Here is a 24,209-nt window from a genome sequence, read left to right as displayed (position 1 = left end):
TGTCTCTTTATCTGTCCCTCTTACCTGCCTCATTTATACCCTATTGTATTCGTTGGTCTCGCACCTGAATACTGTTATTATATTTGTAAATTTTTAAAACTCCTGAGTATCTGTATATATTATCACTCACGGCATTATTATACCTACCTCATTTGTCAATTGTCTACCAAGTGGATTTATGTTCATATTTAAGATACCCTTATAATTGTTTTTTGGTACTCATCTCTGATTAAAGCATCCTGTATTTCCCTTACGCTTATGTTTTTTCTTTTATTTTGCAAGTTTGGTGACATTTCTCTTGTATAGATTCACTGGGCGGCACAGGTTCGAGCCCAGAAAAGGGATTTTGACGTAGGAAAAATCTATTTCTGGGCGAGGGACCTGTGCCGCCCAGTGAACCCTCCCAGCTCCTCTCCCTTGGAGTCCCCAAACTTTGGATGCTAAGGAGTTGGGTTCTGAGCGGATGCAGTGTTAGTAGTACCGAGTGAGGTTGAACGGCTCTCCTCTATTGGGGTTTCTGTCGTGGATGAATCTAAATAGTGCGGGACCTCTGGATTATACGCCCAATTTTATACCGACACCAATAGGTGAGCGAGCTAGTTAACCTAGCACTCCTTTACATTTTTTCTCTGGTATATTTAGCAGTAAATTACCTAAGAATAAGTGCTAAATGGAGCTTATTCACTGGGCGGCACAGGTCCCTCGCCCAGAAATAGATTTTTCCTACGTCAAAATCCCTTTTTTAAGGATATGTTTTGTTTAAATTTTCCTTCTGTCCAAGAGTCCAGTTGATAAAGTAAGGGGAAAGTTTGTGTTGTGGGACCATTGTCAGTAGGTGTGATTCAGGGTGTGGGGCTTGTTTTTTTTAACATCCCGCCACAACTCCCTCTCCAGAGGGAGTGTCTGACAGCGCAGCCGTCAGCCGGCAGCCCTGGTTTCGGGCTCTAATCAGAGCGGTAGCACAGGCTTTCAAGCCTGTTCTCTCTGAGTTGGGCCACAAATCCTTGGCTGCATCTACTCCCCTGAAGAGGAAAAGAATAGTTTCGGACGCGGTAACTTCGAGGACGAAGCTTTCTCCTCGTAAGTCTTCGAGGCAGGCACCCTCCCCCCCTCAGACTTTTCTCCCTCTCCTTCGGACGAAGATTTCCCATCCTTAGGAGAGTTACTTGAGGTGAGACGTTCCCCCATCACACCGTTGAGGGAAACCCCACCTCGCGCGGTAAAGTCTTCTCGAATAAGGGTGGAGAAGAGCCTGCCTCCGTCGTTGTTGGAGTCCTGCATCCCTCCCAGGAGGGAGTCAAAGGACTCCAAGACAATACCGGGAGGCCCCTAGCACTGGAATCTACAGGCTCAGACATTCTTCCGTTATGGGAGCGAACCGGTTTGAGCCTAAGGACGTGGAGCAGGCTGCTGAGAGGTTGAGGGAGTCACCAAGACTCCACAGGGCTTTGACATTCAAGCCCTATAAACCTCCAGCACCCCAGCAGCCACGTCCCACCAAGACAACGTCAGCGAAGACAGTGGCGTCTAAGCCCTTTCCAGTCAAGGACAAGAAAGGCAAGAAGTCCTCCAGGTGAGGGAAGAATCCTAGAGGGAGCAGCCGAGGCTGCAAACGCTAGGATTAGCAGTCCCCCTGCATGTCTGCAGTGGAAGGATGCCTACAAGGTTGCGCAGACAGGTGGCAGCAACTCTGGTGCGATTCCTGGACGATTTCCGTAATCAGTCAGGGATATCGCATCCCGTTCACAACATCTCTACCTCCCCTGAGGACGAATCCGGTGTCATTTAGCTCCCTTGCCATGGGATCAGCAAAGAGGCGGGCCTTTAGGGCAGAGGTCCAGATTAAAGCAAACTCCGTTCAGCATGGAGACCGCAAACACGGTCAGTCTTGCAGTGAAGCCGCAAGACTTCATGTGTATACTGGATCTGAAGGACAGGTACTTCCAGATCCCAGTCCATGCATCTTTAAGGAAGTACTTAGGATTCAGCCTAGACCACAAGGGGTACCAGTTCAAGGTGCTGTGTTTCGGTCTCTCCACAGCACCACAGGGTTTCACCAGAAGTGTTCACCCTAATATCATTGTGGGCACACAGGATCGGCATCCGTCTCCTCTGTTAACAGGATGACTGGCTGGTCCTAGCAGACTCGGAGTCATCCCTTCTTCGACACCGAGACAAACTTCTAGGAATTTGCCAGGATCTGGGGATCATGGTAAATCTTGAGAAGTCCTCTCTGCTTCCCACTCAAAGACTGGTTTACCTAGGCGTGATTATAGACACTACAGGGTAATCTCCACAAAGCCTTCCCATCAGACGACAGGATAGCAAGGCTGAGAAGGGTCGCAAGCTTTTTCCTCAGTCGAGAAGAACTTCCAACCCAATCGTGGTTACATCTCCTTGGTCATCTTTCATCCTTAGCTCGTCTAGATCTCTCCAGTGGCAGCTCAAGTCCCGGTGGGATCAAGGTTGCGATTCCCCGGACGTCATGATCCCTATGGGTCCTGCGTAACGGACGGACCTCCAGTGGTGGGTGACAGACGAGAACCTACGAAGAGGAGTGGATCTTCTCGTCCTTCCCCCGGATTTAATGCTGTTTTCGGATGCCTCAAAGAAGGGGGGGGGGGGCACGTTCTGTACCACAGGACCTCAGGCCTGTGGTCAGAATCAGAAAAGTGCCTCCATATAAATCGTCTAGAGATGAAGGCCAGTTTGTTGGCACTTCAGCAGTTCCAACAATACCTGGCAAGTCACTCTGTGGTGGTAATAAGTGACAACACCACAGTAGTGGCTTACATCAACAAGCAAGGAGGTATCTTTTCAAAGCAGCTATCCCATCTTGCAGTAGAGATACTGAGATGGACCGAAGTCCGCTCGATTCTACTATCGGCGCGTTTCATTCCAGACGAGGAATGTGCTCGCCGACAATCTGAGCAGAGCGTCTCAGATAGTGAGTATCGAGTGGTCTTTGTGTCATCTAGTAGCCAACAACGTCCTGACTTTGAGGGGTTCCCCGACTGTGGATCTGTTCACGAAAGCGCTGATCTTCAAGATTCCACTGTACTTCCCCCCAGTCCCGGATCCCATGGCACTCTGTCAAGATGCCTCCCAACAACGGGGGGACAACATCAACGTGTACGCCTTTCCCCCGTTCTGTCTGATGAGGAGGGTGCTCAACAAAACCAGAATATCGGTCAATTTTTCATTGGCCTTCATAGCTCCGCTATTGCATCGCGCGGAATGGTTTCCGGACCTTCTGCAATTCCTAACGGAACTTCCGAGAGAATTCCTTCCACGGCACGATCTACTCAGACAACCACATGCTAGCATCTTCAACAAAGCCGTAGCATCTCTACGACTTCACGCCTGGTGACTATCCAGCATCTCCTCGCTGAGAGAGGAATTTTCTCATCCGCATCTGTCTACCAGGCAAAGTGGAAAGTCTTCTGTGGTTGGTGTCGTGGAAGCGGTATCTCTCCACTCAATGCCACTATTCCAGCAATAGTGGAGTTCCTTGTTTATTTGCGGGAAGAAAAGGCGCCTTTCAGTCTCGGCGGTGAAACGCTATCGCTCGGCCTTAAGTCTAGCCTTAAGCTCAAAGGAATGATCTTTTCTTCCTCGCTGGAACTTTCCCTACTCATACGAGGTTATGAACTTACTTGCCATCAGTCGGATGTGAGACCTCCTCCATGGAACGTGGTTCGGGTTCTCATCTCTTAAGAGACCATTACACCAGGCTTCAGTTCGCCACCTAACTTGGGAGACTGTGTTCTCACTAGCTTTGGCTTCGGCCAAGCGAGTCAGTGAACTTCATGGTCTCTCATATGACATCGCCCATGCAAGGGTTTGGGAGAAGGTAAATTTTAAACTCGTCCCTGAGTTTGGTGCTAAGACTCAAAATCAGGGGGTGCCGGGCGCTTGGTTCGAATCCTTCCGGATTAGAGTCTCCGTTCTGTAACAGATATCCCTGACCTTCTCCTGCTGTGCCCAGTAAGGAGTCTGAGGTTATATCTAGGAAGAATGGCTACAGTCCTTCTCCAGGTGCAAGCATTGTTAGCACTGGGAGGATTAAGAGGAGGGTCACCAAGAACACCATCTCGTCATGGATTGGTAGGGTGATCCATCTGTCCCTGAATCCAGACCCTCCTCCGTCATGTCACCCTAGAGCACGTGATGTCAGGGGCGTAGCTACGTCCGTGGCCTTCAAGAAAAATTTCTTAGTGACGCAGGTCCTTCAAGCTGGGGTGTGGAAGCATCAGACGACCTTCACAGCCCACTACCTGCACGACGTGACCCACAGGAGGCTCGATACGTTTTCTATCGGCCCTGTGGTGGCTACACAACAGCTGGGTTAAAACCTCAGGCTCCTTAGTGGACAAGTAGCAGAAGGTTGAGGGCATTGTTACCCGGTCTTAGTCTGCATGAATGAAAAGATTTGTCTGGCCCTTACTCTTTTCTTCATCCTCCCCTCTCTTGGGGAAAGCAGCATCCTGGGTTCTCTGCACAGCTGACCTCAAACCACTGCAGGTAAACCATGTTTCCTTGTGTTCCGAGTATTAAGATAATACTGTTACGTCCCCATACCCTGACGAGGTGGTATTGGGAGAGTCCTAGCCTAAAGTTTCCTTTTAAGGGACTACAGGTCAACTTCCTAGGACGAGTCACACTTCAGACCTTCACACACAGCTTACGTAGGTCGCAGCCCTTGCGCAGCAAGGTTCTAGCGAGGTGCAGGGACTCCTTATTATTGAGTGCTGACACACTCAGATACTGAGTCCCTGGGCAAAGCCAAAAGCCAGTACTGGCTGGGACTTACCACCCTTCCTAAGGGGTGAGTCACCCATATTAAATAGCGTGGTTTGTATTTCAGTTACGGAACAAATGACAAATTCATAGGTAATTTGTATTTTTCCTAACTATACAAACCTTAGCTATTTAATCAAACTTGCCCGCCAGCCCTATCCCCCGTGAAGTCCTACCTCTAAGCAAAGTGAATTCAGCACAGGTGTGTGAGGTGGGGGGGGGGGGGGGTTAGCAGTAAACCCTTGTTAAAATTCTAATGGCTCGTCATTTCAGCTACGCCGAAAGTAATAACCCATATTAAATAGCTAAGGTTTGTATAGTTAGGAAAAATACAAATTACCTACAAATTTGTCATATTATTATTATTATTATTATTATTATTATTATTATTATTATTATTATTACTGGCTAAGCTACAACCTTAGTTGGAAAAGCAGGATGCCATAAGCCCAGGGGCCCCAACCAGGAAAATAGCCTAGTGAAGAAAGGAAACAAGAAAAATATTTTAAAAACAGTAACAACATTGAAATGAATATTTCCTATATAAACTTTAACAACTTTAATGAAACAAGAAGAAAAATTGCATAGAATAGTGGGCCCGAGTGTACCCTCAAGCAAGAGAACTCTTAACCCAAGACAGTGGAAGACCATGGTATAGAGGCTAAGGCACTACCCACTAGAGAACAGTGGTTTGACTTTGCATCAAAAGTTTGTATACTGTAATAAAACAATATTTTTATTATCTAATAATATAAGCAAAATGACACATACAATAACCTGATGTTTATTTCATATGAAACTGGACTATTTGTAGACTTTTGTAGCTGGAAAGTGTAGGCATAGGAGTCAGGTTAGGCTTACCCTAGTCCAAAATTTAATCAAATTCAACTTAGAAACAGCTTCTTGGAACTTATCAAGTTTGTAAGGTGAGGACCTTCTGTATTTGCTCTTATATGGGATATAAAGGCTTTTACAGAATTTTCCAAATCATTCAAAATTGGATTAGTACCTATTCTATGCTTGATATAACCAATTTAAATGCTTTTATTGAATTTTCCAAATAATTTAACTTTGGATTAGTAACTGTTCTATGCTTTATATGGATTTTGGAACAAAAGAATCCAAAGTAGTTTTCTTTGCCGCTGTACTACTGTCTAATGAAACAACATTAATGTACCTGAAGTGTAAATTTGGTAGACAGCTTACCACATTGTCGTTGGAGTTGGTTACTCGTTTATGGTAACCATTAGGGAATTTATAAACTTACCAAGAGTCTGGATACACTCTTATCATTCATTGATTATAAGTCTGAATGACACAGCAAAGAAAAAATAATTGCAGAATCATGCTCAAACAGAAATAAGAGGTGCAGTGGAAAAGAAGAATCTTTCATTGGATCATGCAAATAAGTCAATAGTTTTGTTGGTCATTAATTCTTAGATTTATCCATTGTTTCTCTAAGACTGAAGTTGATCTCTAGAACCTCAGGGAACATAGGTAGCTCTGTTAAATGTTTCTGGTCTAACGTACAGTCTTTGTGAGATGATTTGGGTGGATGGATGAAGGGAAGAAAGCCCCAGATAGGCCCTGCTGCTACCTTGGGCTACCTTAGTGACGACTGAGGTAACTGCAATAGGGGAATCAGCTGAGGTGGAAAATTGGAAAGGGTGGGCTATGGCATCTTAACAGTACCAATCAAACTCGGCTGAGTCCCTTGCGAAGCAAATAGGAGCAATGAGAAGAAAAATTCCCTCGTTTCTTTTTTCATAACGGCTACCTTGCAAAATTGGGGGAAGTGCCATGGTAGTTAGATAGATTTAAACTTAAGAAACTGGTGTAAATCCAAATGCTTAACCACGGGTGTCAGAATGTATTACTCTAAAATGGTTTAATCTTTCTCTGTTCATCGATAGGTCACCGATGCTAATCCGGAAGCGAGCCAGTGATTGGCGAAGAACCTGACTGTTCTAACCAAAGAAACCAACTGTAAGATGTGATAGGTATGAAAGCGTTTAAATGAAATGTGTCATCTTGAGATGAGAATTATCCTTTGTATTCACTCTTATGTTTCGCGGAAAGAATACTCCTTTTTTTAAGAATATTATTCAAATATGTGAGTGCATGTTATAGGAATGGTTTACCTTCATTAGATTTTACAGATTTATATCAGTGTTTTATGCATATCTTCACAGCTTAATGTCCGTTGTTACCAGTGCTTTGTGAAGTTGCTCAATACTTACAGTATGTAAGGCGTATTCTGTTGTCATCACAAAGAGTTTGGTAATGTAAACATTGGATGTAATAGGCAACTTGATTGTTACTTAGTGTAGGATGTGTCTTTGCCAACAGTTTTGACCACAAGGAATTAGTTGTACAATAGACCTCTATCAGTAATACAACTGGAAGAAATATGGTGCCTCATAGTTATTCCTCACTCTCTTTGATGGTGGTAGAATATGCTTTTATAAATATTTAACTTAATTTTATAACTGATTTTAGTCAAAGTGATTTCTGCTGATATATTTCTGAATTATACATGATATTCCTGTGCAGTATTATTGTATATCACCGCAACAATATTTTCAAGGTTAGAAATTGTTTATAGGATCTAAATTGTGTGGTGTGGAATTAGAGACGGCTTCTTATGCCACTACCTCTTCTTTTGAAATCACATGGTATGTCAAGTACTAGATTTTATCATTCTAAATGCGCCTGTAGCATTATCATTTTATGTTACTTAACATATACATAACTGTACAGTATATGGTTATGCAGTACAATTAAAATTCTAGAACAGAATTTTTGGAGTGTAGGCTTGACAACAGTTTAGAACCAGCTCTCATGTTATCGAAAAGCAGTTTTGCTTAATTTATATGAGGAGATTCAGCAATGGAAGCTTGTGGCAGAAGGTACTACAATGAGCTTGATAGTTTCCATATAGTTTAACTTAATCTACAATTCTTAGATTTTAAACCACTGAAGAATATCATATGCTTATTGAGCCTATGTTTTTGCATGTGGTGTCGACCTGGTTTGCCGTTAGCTTCATTGCTACATCTCACAGTGAAAATTCTTAATCACGCAATCATGCTGATGTCAGCATGTCATAATGAGACTTGAGTAAATCTTGATAATTATACGTTGCAGCACATTCCAATGTTTATAAGCTCAGGTGCAAATTTGTTTTACATAAACCCAAGGTGAAAACAGAAGGTTCTGAAAGAAAATGTTGATTGGTGTCAGACATTCACAAACAAGTATAGTTTAGGTTATACAGGCAGCAGATAATGTGCAGTCATTCTTCTTGTTTCTTTTTACTAGTGTTTGTACTTCTCTTCACTTATTACTGATTTGATTCCTTCTTTATGATTTTTGTTTTTATTTCCAGGCTCTATTTGGAATTCAATTCAAGTAGTATTTTGTGAGATTGTTTTTGATTAATTATTTACATTCAATGTAAGTTTATTTCACTGACTCATCTTGTATGTATCTTTTATTCTTTGACAAAGTTGAAGATGCAGAGCCTTGCATTTATTCATGAGATAAAATTCCTAGTTGAGAAAGTAAAGTAACACAATAACTAGAAAGATATTTCCCAGAAAGTGTAAAAGACCACATCGCACGAAGGAAAGCCTCCTACAGCACTTAACTGTCTTTTTTTAGCATAAAATCTTAATATATTCTAAAGCAACACATTCTAAAAACATGTCTATTCTTTGTCAATTTTCTTTTAATTTTTAATTTGTTTGATTTTACGGTTATAAAAACAGACCATCCCTAGTTATTTATTGACAAGTACTTTATGGTTAAGGTCTTGACTTTAACTTAGTTTTTAAAGAAAGCATTGGTGGCCATCTATGGAAAATCCCAATGGGTAGCATTTGAAAGCAGGTGTACCGTCAAAGGCAATTTCAAAGGAAGTGGAGATTAGAGACTTTGTATTTTACAAACGTACATGTTGTCGCATTTCTTAGTTAATTACGGTAGTTTGTTTGTCTAACTCTTCTTTTAAAGCTTTCTCTCTGCTTTCCGTAAAGTCTTCCACAGTACTTAGCAGTCGGTTCAGTATCACAAGTTGGGTTTTATTATTGAAATTATTTTTTTTTCTTCAATACCAGTTTCTTAGTTTAGAAAAAACATTTGTTTCATTCTTTATCATGGGCAATTCATTCTCACCATGTAACTTGGTGCTGATTCTTGAGGAACTAAGGGCACAAATAAGTAGGAGTTTTCATATACAAAGGCTCTCATTATAATAAGAAAAAGCATGTAATTTTTATTCATTTTGTTGAATTGTATAATTTCCCTTTTGCAGTGTTGATTAACTAAAAGCAATAGTGTATATTATCTTCCTTGCTACCTGTGTTACCTGAGAGATACCTAGTGCTGAGAAGCTGTAGTTGCTGATAGAAAGATTTCAACTCTTTGAGGTATGACAAGAATCTATAGTTTTCAGCCCAGGTTTATGTAGAACCTTGATTTGTCTGCTATGAATTGTTAACAATGTTTTATAAAGATTTTCTTTCAAAACACAAAGGACAGGTGCTTATGTAATACCCGTCCTCATTTAACTTTATTGTATTACTATATTTCTAAGTTTTCCATATGAAAATATAGTGCCTACTGATAGATTTCTTTGCATAACTAAATAATATTTAAATTTCATTTGATCGCTAGATGGAGGAATCCAATTGACGTGGGTACTAATGTACCTGTATTTTAATCATTTTAATGTTAATTGTATCAAGGCAAACATTTCGACCTTGTAATTGCTGTTATTTGGGTGGAAATATAACTCTTGTTGACAAAGCTTGAGAATATCTCTCTATAATACTCATAAATAGAAAGTTATGCAGTCAATATTTTGTAAATCTCTTCCAGCAGGAGGAGGTGTTCATGTTATAGATAAGTTTTGCTTAGGTTTATGTAAATCGGCAAACACCGATGCAGTGTTTCTGATACATCTACAGTAGATGTAGTCTACCGTATTTAGCTTTTTTTATGCCAATTGTAGATATTCCAAAATCTACCCAGCATATTGCTAGTGCTCTTTTTAGAGGAATGTTATTTATTGTATAATATGAATTAAATACCAAATAATCAGTGGTTTTTTATAAAGGAAATTTTTAATTTTTTATAGTTTTGTATCTTTTATTGTTTGTACATTTCTAAGAAGTGTATTATTTACTGGCTATTATGAATTGGATACCAAATAATCATAGTGTTATTTTAAATGTTTTTTTTTTTTTAAGCATTTAAATGTAATCTAAATGAATCGGTAATTTTACATCGTTTTATATTTTTTATCGTTTCTAAATATTTAAGGACAGTGTGGGCACGACATAAGTATTTGCTCAGCTTTAGGTTAATGTTTTAGGAATCTAAGAATTAAATAAGGGTATTTTTTGTTGCTTTAATATCATAATGTTAAACACTTTTCCTTGTCTCTGTTAATTTATTGATTTATGTATTTTGCCTATGTTTATTAAAAGAAGGGATTGAAAATATCAATTATCTTTAGGAAGAAGAGATGTGCTAAAGTAAAAAGTCACATTTATTGTAACTTTTGTAAGAGGCAAACACACACTCTCTCTCTCTCTCTCTCTCTCTCTCTCTCTCTCTCTCTCTCTCTCTCTCTCTCTCTCTCTCTCTCTCTCTCTCTCTTTCTGTGGTATAGAGTTGATATCTGTGTCAGAGTAATGCATATTTTGTTAGTTTATCAATTTCCTGTCACAGCTTATAATAATAACCTGATCCTATTCTTGTCCCTTGTTGGCTTTCAAAGATTATTTCATTCCAGGGCTTTGAATGTTAATTTTACTTTTAATCAACATATACTTTTACTCCTTAGACATTATTGCTGTTCTATTAATAGTAAATATGAATACCAATCCTAAGCTCTTAAGACATGCAAAAGCTAATTCAGAAGTAATGATACAGTAGAACCCCCATTATCCTTGATTGCTATGTTCTGTTTCACTCCAATGTAATATGAAATTTTTTTTTGATGCATACATATAATACCTATCAGACAAAACTATTGCATTTAATGGATAAGAATTTAACATAAGTGGTTTATAGAAATAATAATAACTATTAATATTCTATGATTTTTTTCATAGCAGGAATTATTACATTCGTATATTCTCCTTTTGTTTTGTTTCATTGTTGGTGTCGGCTACCCCCCAAAATTTGGGGGAAGTGCCTTAATATATGTATGTATTCTCCTTATTTTCATTGTCATTCTTAGCCGTTATATCAAGAGCTGCTTCTTTGGTATATTTCTCTCCTTTCTCTCCTTTTTCTTCTTTTTCAGATACTAAAAATCTTTCTAAAGTTTCCATACCATACTGGAGAGAGATAAATGTTCTAGTGATATTTTCATTTTTTGTAATAAGTGCATTTAATTGCCTTTCTCATTGCCTGAATACATAAAGACCCCTGTTGTGAACTTACTTAGAATTTTTCTAGGTTTTATTACTTAAGATAAAGTGAAATAGCTTCAGTATATCAATTTTATTTCCTAAATTTTTGCTTTTGTAAGTTTTGCTTTGGTTCAAAATCTTTATTTCATAAATATGTTTGTTATTACATGATTTCATCAAGTATTTTATCCTGCAGAACAAATTTAATCATGACTTCTAAGTTGAAGGATTCATAGTCCACTAGGTACGGGACCCATTTGTGATAAAGTGTGTTGACATCTTTTACTTATGTGCTTTAAATGAGATTTTTCTTTCGTATAGATTTATTGGTGCCGCTTGTACTAATTTCAATGTTTTGTCCTAGCCGTAGTAGGATCTGACGAGCAATGCTGGCATGGCTTTCCATAACCCTAAAAGGATGCTGTCTTGTCTGTTTGAAAGACAGTGCAACAATTAGAATGTGTTTGGCCCACCTTCATTGATTTCTTTTTGAGAATATTAGAGTTTTGTTCACAAAAGAATGCTGTCTTATGTGTATGAAAGACAGTGCAGCAATTAGAATGTGTTTAGCCCACCTTCATTGATATCTTTTTGAGAATTTTAGAGTTGTGTTGGAATAAAAGGTGAAAGTGAAACATTTTGATATTCGTAAATGTGGACTATAGTTTAAGGATTTAGGAGGAAATCTTTGACCTCTGATAAAAAAAAAAGGTGGTGGTACAGTATGTGTTACAGTGTAAGAGAATATCCGAGGCTGTGCGTAAACTATATCCTTTTTTTATAAATTTATAAAATGTAATAAAGCCACATTGTCTCTCTTGAAATTTGTAATTGACATTTTAACTTGGCTTGAATAGGAAAAGGTTTTTCTAGCGAGTCTTATAATATGTTTATTGTTTTCTGACACCAACAGTTTTAAATGAGATAAGCTGATAACTTTGAGGGATTACCATTTTATTTAACTGTCTTATGGAAACATGGTTTTCATTTAACTGGTGTCATTTTATTTTTTCAGTTTTGAAAATGTACTTTATTTCAAGTTTTTTGTATCATTAAAATCCAATAGAAATAAAGCATAGTATTAGAAGAGTTACAAATACTGTACTTTATTAGAAAGTTTGCATGTCCAGGTGATTAGACCTTCCTGGAAGTTACACATTTCATTACACTGCAATATAAAAATAAAATTAAGAAATATTGTACTAGCGAATCTATACAAATAACATTAGGAAACAGTAAAAAGATGAATCAAGTTAGTAAAAGTAAATATGTATTCATGAATGTTCGCAGTTAGTGAACTACAGCATATGTGCATGTTTTAACCTTTTCATTAACATGTTTTCCCAATAGGGTTTCAAAGATTTTATTTACAAATGTTGGCACTAATCTTTTTTTTTTTTTTGTATTGAATATTGTAATAAGCTTCGACAGCATATTTAAACTTAGTGAATTGTGTGCTGCCAAATAGGATTACTTTAGTGTGCTGACGGACTGTATTGCAACATACATATCTTAAAAGGGTAGCAGAATTGTTGTTATAGTGTACCTTAAAGAAGATGAATTGTTTCTGTTTATCATTATCATAGAAGGATGTCTGTATCCATTATTCTTGAATTTTGCGTTACATATTCATCAACAATTGATAGAATTTCATTTTCAATTTTGAAACTAAAAGGTAATTGCAACCTGCTTGTGAAAATACTTTGTATCTTCATTATTGTCTGTTCCCTGATATGATTAGCAAGAAATTTACACCTTTGAAACTTTTGCATCATAGCATTTAGCTCCACTCTTATTAGGTGTCTTTTTACTCTAGTATCATCTTAACTGTTAATAGAATTACATGTCATTCTTGATTATAATGTAGTGATGCCAAGAGCAAAGACACAGGCGAGGCTACGGCGTTATTTGAAGCAAAAAGGTGCGCTCTCAATGAGCGTTTGGAGAAATTTCAAATCCTCCCATCAAGCATCGCCTAGCACAAAACTAGACGTTAAATATCACTTGTAGGGAAGGAGCATTTGAGAATGAGTTTCAAGACATGATTTGGTGAGAAATTCTTAACTTTCGCTCTCCAATGCAAAAAGATGCTCAAGTAGTGATAACAATTTGCTGCTATATCTTGCTTAAGTAGCCTCAGCCTTGGTGTATTTCTTGGAGTAAATGTTGATTTGCTCTTATTTGCCTAGTGTTGGTGTGGCCTTTTGATGAAGATATCAACGTGCACAGACAAAACGTTTGAATTCTACAGGATTCCATTGTTTTGTGCTGTTGAAGCTATATTAGAAGACCCACTGGGCAAAGAAGATCAGATGTTTTACATAATCTAACAGATCACCCATCTTGAAGGCCTCAACTGATAGATTTATGTCTGTCACTACATTTAAAAGCTTTTCTCTTGCTAGACTCAGAACTCCGAACTCTTCATCCGAAAACTCTCGCGAGAAGTACGGTAGACGTGGTAAGCTCTCAGTCAGGTCTTGCCTGATTATCTGATTTTCCTGGCTCTCGGTTAGTGTCTCTCTCAGTAACGATGATATAAAAGACCTCCTTAATTGTCTACAAAGCACAAGTGTGATAACCATAAAGTATGAGTACAGAATAAGAGATTTTTTCAGTAACATGACATTCCATACCTTTGTACAAGATATGTTACAGGTGAAAAGGATTTCATTGTGTCAATTCAAAGTGTTAAAAGGTAAATTGTATAAATCAAAATGATAAATTTTAACAAGGATGTTCTGGTAATTCTATTTTTTTCATTTTCCTCTCTACATTTGAATCCAGTATTAGAAGGAGCCTAGGAAAGTGATAAGATTCTAAAAGAAAATGTGTTTAAAAATGCAATATACATTTCTGGGCTCCGACCCGTGTCGCCCAGTGAAATGCTCCTTAATCACCATTTCTAAGGTATATAACTGCTTTATATTACCAGAGAAAAAATTGCATGGGAATGCCAGGTTGAACCCAGCTCGCTCACCTGTATAAGGTGTCAATATAATACTGGGGCGCGATAAATCACAACCAGAGGCCTCGCACCATTTAGATATCTCCTTTCAAAATCCCCGAACAGCGAGGTGCCGTTCAACCTCGTACTACTACTAGCCAACCCACGCCAGTGACATCTCCTATATTAGCACGCAGTTTGATAACCGATTTTTGTCTTGTGTGTGTATTTCGCTGGTATTTCTCTGGTTTTACCTCAAGATGTCCGACTCCACTGTCACTACATCTAAGTTAAGTACCAGATCTATGAGTTTTGAGATTTTGGAGGGGGCCTTGCCCTTTTTTGTTTATATTATTCAGATTATTATTCACGACCTTGCTGGGTTTCTCTCGGGCGGCTCCTTCCTCTCTCTCTCTCGTTCGTTCTTAACGATTTTCAATAAGTCCTCCATACTGATTGTTTCTCGTTATAAACTTTATGGATTACCACGGTTCACACTCCGTATCATTTTATTTTGTCCTGTTTTATGATAACAGTTATTTCATATGCATGTACGTATATTGGAGGTTGGCATGCCTGATCGCCATCGGCGTTCTTTTCCACATATATCTTAGCTTATTTACGTTCGCACGCCACGGACGCGCTTACCATTTTAACGTCATTCGTATGATTGCATTAGTTCGAGGGGCTTTCATGAGTCAGTTATTACAATTTAGTTTTCATTTTGTTAGCACTTCACTGACCCTGTGTTCTGTTGGTAGCCCTGCCTACTCCTAGTGCCGTCAGGCTTGTTCTTTCCTGTCTCTTGTTCGCGCCCTCGTTTGTTTTACGATTGATTTATAGCTAATTTTATTATTATTATTATCATTCAGCATGCCTTCCTCTCTTATTTACCATGTGTTATGTTTTTTATAGTGTTTTAATCTTTCCACGTGATCATATCACTCGTGGGTCTGGCAGGTTGGTATACCTGATATCGTCTCAGAGCCAACCTACTCCTAGCCGCCTCCCACCGATATCTTATAGTGCTATGTACTCCTCCTGGGGGCATCCGCTTTGCACGTGCGGTTCCCGTTGTTCTGTGAGGCATTCTATTATTATTCATTAACGTACATTACTTTTCCCCTCTACTCTACCCGGTCGTATTCATTTTCTGTCCGTTACTCGTTTGGCCGACGATCGGCGGTGAGTTTTCGACTCGTTCCGTGGTACCTTGTTATGTTATTTATTTATTTATTAAGTTGTGTACGGGCTTCTCCCTCTTGGTCCCACACGTCACGGACCCTTTTATGATCCCTTTCCCCCTCTGTCACGCACCTCACGCACCTCATATAGATATATATATTTATGTTTAAAGACTTCCATTACGGGATCCCCGGGAGTAGCTTTTATTCATTACCATTCGGTCGAGTTTTTTAGTTGAGCCCCGGAGCCAACGTTATTCATTATTACTTGGATTCCCTTTATATTTTAGTCACGTTTATCTATTATATACGATCCTAGTTCTCGACCTTGCCTTCCATGATATGATCACGACTACGGTCTGACTTAATTTAATTTATTAATTTAATTTCATTTAATAATTTTACAATCAAGTAAAGTTGTTATTTGATTTTTCAAACACCGGGGTCCCCTAGGGGGTCCCCTAATTTGCCTTCATTCAATTATTAAGGCATTTATATATGAAAATTTTTATCATTTATTTGATATATGACTTATAACCCCCCGGACCCCCCAGGGTCCCCTATTTGCCTTCATTCATATATTTAGGCATTTATATGAATAGTTTTATCATGGGTTGGATATATATATATATAGAGTTACAGCATTTAGGCTCCGTGCCTTTCATTTGCTTCCATTCAGGATAATTATAGCTATATATATTCAACTTTATCACCATGATATCAACTTTTATAATATTTAAGCACTGGGACCTCCAGCCCCTAATTGCTTTCCTTTAAGATAATCATGTATCTTTTATCTTACAGACTGTCCACTGTGCGATGACGGCATGTGCCGCTGTTCTCCACCAACCCTGCGGCCATAATGTGTGTCGTTCGCACGCTCACTGCTCTCTTCAAGTGGATGACCTAGCTGTTTGGCATCCGGACAACTGTCCTGTCTGCTACAAATTGGCTTCCACTCTAACATCTGAATCGGTGAGTGCAGTTACTTTATTACAGAATTGTGGGGAGTTACATTTTAATGTCCTCTTATATTATTTTATTACTTTAAGGCCACAGTCCTCTGGACTTCCTGCATGCCTTATATGTGCCTACGAAGTCCTTGGGCTTCTTAGTTTTTTCTTTGGCACTTTTATCCCTCACTAATAGTCTGTTCTCTTTCAGAGCACCCAGCTTGAAATGTACACAGCCCGAGCTACCTTCAAGATCTGGATTGGCGGCTTCGCCAGCAACGTGAAGGCCAGACAGCCGTATATCCTTTCTGAGGAATGGTGTTCCCTCCTCTACCCCAATGCTAAAACATCAGCTGCGGTCTCCAAAGCGCTGGCGGACCCGATCATCGAGAGCATTGCATCTCTTCTTCTGGCCCCGGACCAATGGGAGACGGGCGCCACCCTAACTGAGGACGTCACTACCCTCGACCTTGATGTGGAACCCATGGCTCTGGATGATCCCGACGCAGGTAGGGACGTAGGTGAGTAAGGTGGTTCCCGGGCTGGGATTCCTCTCCCTAGCCCGGCTTTCTCTTCTACTTCCGACCAATCTTCTTTTCGAGGTTTTCCTGAGGCAACCGGGACTGATCTCAGCTCCCGACCTGTTCCCCCCAAAGTGAAGGCTCCTCACAAGCCTTTATATAAAACTCACAAATCTTCCCAAGACCACAACCCTTCGAGATCGTCACCCTCGGAGGCTAAATCCTCCTCCACCAGAGTCTCTCAAGACCCAATTGCTGTGCCCTCAACCTCTCAAGAAGTAGTCTCTGTTCCGGCACCTGTTCCCCCCCAGGCGGGATCATTTAACATGGAGGAATTTTCTGACAAACTGTTTGCTTGTTTTGAGTTGATGCTATCGTCTCATACGAAGCAATCACATGAGAGGATAGCTTCTGTAGAGAGCCTAGTCCAAGGCCTCCACACCACCACCACAACAGCAGTACCCCATTCCCGACGCCTCCAAGCTTCCTCCTTTCAATAAGAATAACCCTTGGAGGTTTGCATTGCATGCCCCCTTTTCGGAGGGTATGCTGTCAATCGAGGGTTTCGGTACACGGCCTCTTATGGACTACGAATTCTACCCGCTGGGTCTTGAATTCCCCTTCCCCGGCTACGCTCGCCTCACAGAAGAAGCTCTGATCTGTTTAGATAAGGTTCCAAAAGAAACTGTCATTTTTCCTAAGGAACAGGAACAGTCTCTCTTGGTTCGCCTGTTCCATGAGTGGGACTGTTTGAACACCATGCTTACGGCCCACAAAAGTTCGTACACTATGTTTGTGGCCGACGACCAAACCCCTACACCATGTGCAACCAAGATCCTGGAGTCGGTCTTCTAGGCTATCAAAGATGAGAAGCCTTTACCACAACTCAGGGAGACCGACTTAACCTCCCTCCTCTTTCCGGGGGACAGTGAATGTTGGCGGAATGCCCCAGCTACCTTTTCAGTAGCTAAGTTGAGCCCGGACTGTGCCTCGACGCAGTTCAGCGAACGGCTTCCCAAACTCCCAGAGTCTCTTCTTAAATTAGAATTTGATTCTAGGTGCAGATTCGGCAGATCTCTCAATTCGGTCACCCTTTCCGAATTGGCCGTTGCCACTTACAACGAGGAGGACCTCCTTAAAGCCCTCACTAAGTCGTTACTGCAAAACTTCATGGCTGACGCCTATGATTTTGCAAGCGCCAGGACCCGTTGTCGACGACACGTCCTCTCTGAAGCCACCATTAGGCATGAGCCTAATAAGCTCATCAAAGCTTCGGTCTGGGGCCTGGATCTTTTCCCAGAGGATTTGGTTAACTCGGTCCTTAGCGAGGCAGCTACGGCCAACCAAAGCCTCAAAGTTAGATGGAGCCTCGTCCCAAAGAGGAGATATGGGCCTACTGGTACCCCAATCTGAGGTAGGAAGAGATTGAGGCCTTTCCACTCTTCCCAATTCAGGGTTCAACCGGTCTCAGTTCAACCGGCTCCCCAAGGCCCCCAGCCTTCTTTATCAAAGGGCCAGCAGCAAGAGCAATACATCCTGGTCCCTCAGTCTCAAATCGCCTCGACTTCCTTCTCCCCCGCCTTTAACCCCATTTATGAGGCTCAGACCTCCTTCCGTGGCTACCAGCGTCACAGAGGTGCCAGGGGTGCCTTTCGTGCCCGAGGTAGCAGAAGGGGTTACCACCGGGGCAAGTCTTCCCGTGGAAGCAGTGGAGGCAAATCATCCTCCACCCAATGAGACAACGCAGGTAGGAGGGAGACTGTACCTTTTTCGAGACCGTTGGAAGTTCAGCGATTGGGCTTCCAGCATTATCTCCAAAGGCCTAGGGTGGAGCTGGATACAGGGACCTCCTCCACTGAACAGCTTTTACCAATTGCTAACAGAAGAACTATGTTCCTTCACGACAGATCTGCTACAAAAGAATGGGATCCAAAGCATACGTCGCTTAAGATTTCAAGGACGCTTGTTCAGCGTGCCAAAGAAAGGCTCAGACAAACGAAGGGTAATCCTGGACCTGTCTTGTTTAAATTCCTTCATTCGTTGCGACAAATTCCCTATGGCTTACCGTCTCGCAGGTGCGGACCTTACTTCCCCGTGGGGCCGTCACCACCTCCATCGATCTTACCGATGCCTACTATCACGTTCCAATAGCAAGGCATTTTCGTCCTTTTCTGGGCTTCAAGCTAGGCAAACAAGCCTACGCATTCAAAGTGATGCCGTTCAGGCTCAATGTGGCACCCAGAATCTTCACCAAACTAGCAGAGACAGTCATTCAAGAGCTTCGCACTCAGGGGATACAGGTAGTGGCCTATCTAGACGATTGGCTAATCTGGTCAGACAATGCCCAGAATTGCCGCGTAGCAACGAACAAAGTCCTCACCTTCCTACGACAACTGGGATTCCAAGTCAACTTCGGAAAATCCCGCCTGGTCCCGGAGACCAAGTTTCCATGGCTGGGTCTACAATGGGACCTATGCTCCCATACGCTGTGACTCCCCAAAGCCAAAAGGAAGAAGATTGCGAGGAAGACGAGACAATTTCTCAGGGAGAAGTTGACCTCCAGAAGGAACCAAGAGAGGATCCTAGGTTCCTTGCAGTTCGCCTCTGTGACAGACATCGTCCTACGGTCCAAACTCAAGGACATAAACAGAGTGTGGAGATCCAGAGCAACCGCAAAACGCAGCGACAGACATGCCCGCCTTCCCCCACTCTTGAAGAAAAGTCTACAGCCTTGGAAGAAGGTCAAGAATCTCTCCAAGTCGGTTCCCTTACAACATCCGGTCCCGGGACTCGTCGTCCACATAGACGCCTCCTTAACAGGGTGGGGAGGTTACTCCGAACACAAAAAAGCCCAAGGGTTATGGTCATCAGTCTTACGACACATGCACATCAACGTCCTCGAGGCCATGGCAGTCTTCCTCACTTCAAAACGTCTCAATCCAGCCAGGAATCTCCATATCTGACTAGTTCTCGACAGTGCAGTCATAGTTCACTGCCTCAACAGAGGAGGCTCCAGATCAGCCCAAATAAACCACGTCATGTTGCAGATTTTCTCCATGGTGGCAATGCACAAGTGGCACCTGTCAGCAGTCCATCTAGAAGGAGTCCGGAATGTGGTAGCGGACTCCCTTTCCCGGACGACTCCGCTAGAGTCGGAATGGTCACTGGACAATCGATCTTTCCAGTGGATACTATCTCAAGTCCCGGGTCTCCAGGTGGATCTGTTTGTGACAGAATCCAATCGCAAACTGGATTGTTACGAAGCCCCCAACCTGGACCCTCAGGCTTATGCCACAGACTCTATGATCCTAGATTGGAATACCTGGAAGACGATTTATCTGATTCCTCCGGTGAATCTCCTGCTGAAAGTTCTGCACAAACTCAGATCCTTCAAAGGTCGAGTGGCTCTCGTAGCCCCCAACTGGCCCAAGAGCAATTGGTTCCCCTTGTTGCTAGAGCTAGGTCTCAGCCCTCGACGGATTCCCAATCCGATGCTCACACAGACAGTACAAACTCGCAATGTGTTCGCTTCCTCAAGGATTCTGAATGCCCTAACTTTATGGACTTCATGAAGTTCGCAGCCCAACGAGGTGCGAGCATCGATCCTTCGAATACTATTTTCCTGGAATCTGACAAAAGGGAATCTTACTCTCCGACAATATGACTCAGCTGTCAGGAAATTAGCTAAGTTCTTGAAAGATTCCCAAGTTGAGAAAAAGACAATGAACCTAACTGTGACATTCTTCCGGACTCTCTTCCAATCAGGCCTGGCAGCCAGTACCATTACTACAATTAAGTCAGCCTTGATAAAGATCTTCCATATTGGTTTTGGCATTGATTTAACGGATTCATATTTCTCATCCATTCCGAGAGCTTGTGCCAGGCTAAAACCTTCCACTCGCCCTAGCGCAGTTTCCTGGTTTTTAAACGATGTTCTTAAGCTGGCTTCTGACACTCCAAATGAATCCTGTAACTATATGGCATTATTAAGAAAGTCACTTCCTTTTGAGCCTCGCCTCTGGCTCCAGAATCTCGGAATTGTCAGCTTTATCTAGAGACCCAGGTCATATAGAGTTTCTCTCTTCAGGTGAGGTCCTTCTCACCCCTAACAAAGTGTTCCTGGCTAAAAATGAGGATCCCTAGAACAGGTGGTCCCCCTGGAAGATTGTTCCACTTCCTAGGGATCCATCCCTGTGCCCAGTTACCACCCTGAAATCCTACTTAAGTAGAACTTCCACTACAACCACAGGGCCCTTATTTATAAGAGAGCACGGAGGAACTATTACCCTTAAGGGAATCAGGCAACAAATTCTTTATTTTATTAAACAAGCTAATCCTGAATCATTCCCACATGTCCATGATATTCGAGCTGTGGCTACCTCATTTAATTTTTTCCACCATATGAAATTTGATGAGCTCTCAAAATATACGGGTTGGAAGTCCCCTAAAGTTTTCAAACGTCACTACCTAAAACCTTTAGAAGCTCTTAGATTTGCCACAGTAGCTGCGAGGAATGTAGTTCCTCCTGAGGGTACTGAGTCCTAATCACAACGTCTTGCTCTGTCCTCTTTCCCTCCTGCCTGGCTTACCTGTTGTTCCTACCTGTTTTATTTACCATGATGTATTATTTATTATTCAATTGATCGATTTCATGAATTAATTTGATCTCACTTGTTTTTGAAATCCCCGAGCTGATGTTCCTTTGTTATGTTAATTATTTATATCTATGATTGTATGCTTTACTGCATTTTGCTTACCAAGCTGTATTAACATTATTCATACCTGTTGACTTTCCCTTCGGGTTTCATTTTGTTTATGTATCGTGTCTAATTGTCTCTGTCATTTACGTGTTGATCTATTTTACGGGTTTCCGTATCCCTCTTTTTTTACATTAAAATTCATCAGCTATATTAATTTTGTGTTATTCCCTTCAGGTAGTTAGCCATATTGGGTCCCCATTCTCTGGTACGATTTCACTGGGCGACACGGGTCGGAGCCCAGAAAAGGGATTTTGACGAAGGAAAAATCTATTTCGGGGCGAGAGACCCGTGTCGCCCAGTGAACCCACCCGTCCCTCCATAATTGGGCCCCAATTTGGGATGCTATGAGGAGTGACGTCACTGGCGTGGGTTGGCTAGTAGTAGTTAAAGGTTGAACGGCACCTCGCTGTTCAGGGATTTTGACAGGAGATATCTAAATGGTGCGAGGCCTCTGGTTGTGATTTATCTGTGACGAGCCGAGAGAGGGTTGTGAACTCAAAGGCAGGATGCAATCAACTGAGTTGTTTATTAAGGAACACTCCTTTATATACAAAACCTCAAGGCAACAGGACATAACATGTTCAAGAGACAGACAATATTACAGAGCAAAACCGGAGACATGATCATTCAGGTTGTTTTTAGTGCGAGGGAAGAGCGCAGATACAAGCATAATATATACAAAATAATTGTGTACAATTGTGTGACACACGGTTGCTACATGGCTCCCCCCCTAAAAATGACATACTGTACATGTTAAATAGGGCGCCCTGATCTAGAGAGGCGAACTGTAGGCGGGTCATCTGGCAGAAGGTAAGCAGGTTTTAGACGATCAATGGAGACCCAGTCTTCTTTGCCCCGAATGTTTAGTTGGAATGCTTTCGGACTGCGTCGGATCACAAGGAAAGGACCCGTGTAAGGGGGCGTTAGTGGTGGCTTGCTAGTGTCGTTGCGCAGGAAGACATGCGTTGCAGAGTGCAAGTCTGTTGGTATGTGATGCTTCGCTGAGGGCTTGTAAGCCTGGCGGCACGATGTAAATTTTCGTCGGAGGAGGTTGTAGAAGGAAAAAATTCGGCAGGGACGACCAACGGATCGCCATACACCATTTCAGCTGCCGAGACGTCGAGGGCGTCTTTAGGAGTGGTCCTTAGTCCCAGGAGGACCCAGGGAAGCTGAGTAAACCAGTTGCAATCCTTGCAGCGGGACATCAAAGCTGCTTTGAGGGTGCGATGAAAACGTTCAACCATTCCATTGGCAGCGGGGTTGTAGGCCGTTGTCTGATGTAGGGTGATGCCCAGGAAATTCGCTAATGACGTCCACAATTGAGAGGTGAAAGTGGTTCCCCTGTCAGAAGTAATATGCTCAGGGATACCGAATCTTGAAATCCATCCAGAGAGTAAGGCAGATGTACATGAGGCGGACGTTGCAGTTTCCATGGGAATGGCTTCAGGCCAACGAGTGGAGCGGTCGATGACGGTAAACAGGTAACGATGTCCTTGTGATGTGGGTAGGGGGCCTACAACGTCGACGTGAATGTGTGCGAAACGACGCTGAGGTTGAGGAAAGGTGCCCACTCCTGAATCCGTGTGTCGATGTACTTTGGAAGTTTGGCATGAAGTACAGGCGCGGACCCAATCCTTAGCATCCTTAGAAATGCCGTGCCAAATGAACTTTGCCTTCAGCAGCTGTGCAGTAGAACGGCACGAGGGATGTGAAAGGCCGTGAATGAAATCAAACACCTGTCGGCGCATGGGAGCAGGAATCCAAGGTCGCGGTCTACCAGTACTGACGTCACAGAGGAGGGTGGTGTTGGAGTCTTCGAGGGGAAAGTCTTCCCAACGGAGGGACATGCAGGATGTCCTACAAGCTGGATACTCTGGATCCTGTCGTTGGGCTTCAGCCAGGGCATTGTAATCCAATCCCAGTTGAACGGCAGCCAACATGTTTCTTGACAGGGCATTGGCAACGGGATTCATTTTCCCAGGGACATGTTGGAGGGTGCAATTGTATTCAGCCACGGCGGAGAGATGTCGGCTTTGACGGGCGGACCAGGCGTCAGACTGTCGAGTGAAGGCGTGCACCAGAGGCATGTGGTCTGTGCGAATGACGAAGGGCGTACCTTCTAAGAAATGGTGAAAGTGACGGACAGCCAAGTGCACTGCCAGCAATTCTCGATCGAAGGTAGAATAACCCGATTCTGCCTTGGACAGTTTTCTGTTGAAGAAGGCCAATGGGCGGGGTGAGCCTTTGACCACCTGCTCGAGTACAGCACCAATAGCGACGTCGCTGGCATCGGTGGAGAGAAGGAGAGGGGCGTGTGGGATAGGAAAAGTGAGAGCCGCAGCAGTTGATAGGGCCTTCTTTGCATTGCAGAAGGCTGCTTCTTGAAGGGGACCCCACTTCAGGTCCTTTGGCTTGCCCTTGAGGGAGGCGTAGAGGGGAGCAAGAGTGGCGGCAATGGCTGGCAGAAAACGGTGATAATAGTTAATCATGCCCAAGAATTCCTGCAGAGCTTTGACGGTCGAGGGCGCGGGGAAGTTCTGAACAGCTGCTACCTTCTCAGGGAGGGGATGGACTCCTTCAAGAGTGATACGGTGCCCTAAGAACGACACTTCGTTGGTG

General features: G+C 42.3%; 2 protein-coding genes across 5 annotated transcripts in view; one reads left to right on the top strand and one right to left on the bottom strand.

The window, feature by feature from the left end:
- The window catches only part of LOC137632989 (PDZ domain-containing protein 8-like), a 454,088-nt gene extending 440,115 nt beyond the window's left edge, over window positions 1-13,973 (top strand). For all 4 annotated transcript variants that reach the window (XM_068365143.1, XM_068365144.1, XM_068365141.1 and 1 more), the window contains one exon: window positions 6,714-13,973. In XM_068365143.1, the coding sequence (XP_068221244.1) occupies window positions 6,714-6,746 (33 nt within the window). In that variant the 3' untranslated portion in view covers window positions 6,747-13,973. The remainder of the gene's footprint in view (window positions 1-6,713) is intronic.
- The window catches only part of LOC137633085 (formin-E-like), a 118,815-nt gene continuing 105,612 nt past the window's right edge, over window positions 11,007-24,209 (bottom strand). Inside the window, exons 5-7 of the mRNA XM_068365246.1 lie at window positions 13,547-13,784; window positions 12,331-12,393; window positions 11,007-11,150 (exon numbers count right to left, since the gene is read on the bottom strand). Coding sequence (XP_068221347.1) covers window positions 11,007-11,150; window positions 12,331-12,393; window positions 13,547-13,784 — 445 coding nt within the window. The remainder of the gene's footprint in view (window positions 11,151-12,330; window positions 12,394-13,546; window positions 13,785-24,209) is intronic.

This window comes from Palaemon carinicauda, chromosome 42 (assembly GCF_036898095.1).
Source record: "Palaemon carinicauda isolate YSFRI2023 chromosome 42, ASM3689809v2, whole genome shotgun sequence".
Taxonomy (NCBI): Eukaryota; Metazoa; Arthropoda; class Malacostraca; order Decapoda; family Palaemonidae; genus Palaemon; species Palaemon carinicauda.
The sequence above is the reverse complement of the archived record's forward strand: the minus strand, read 5'-3'. Positions and strand labels throughout refer to the sequence as shown.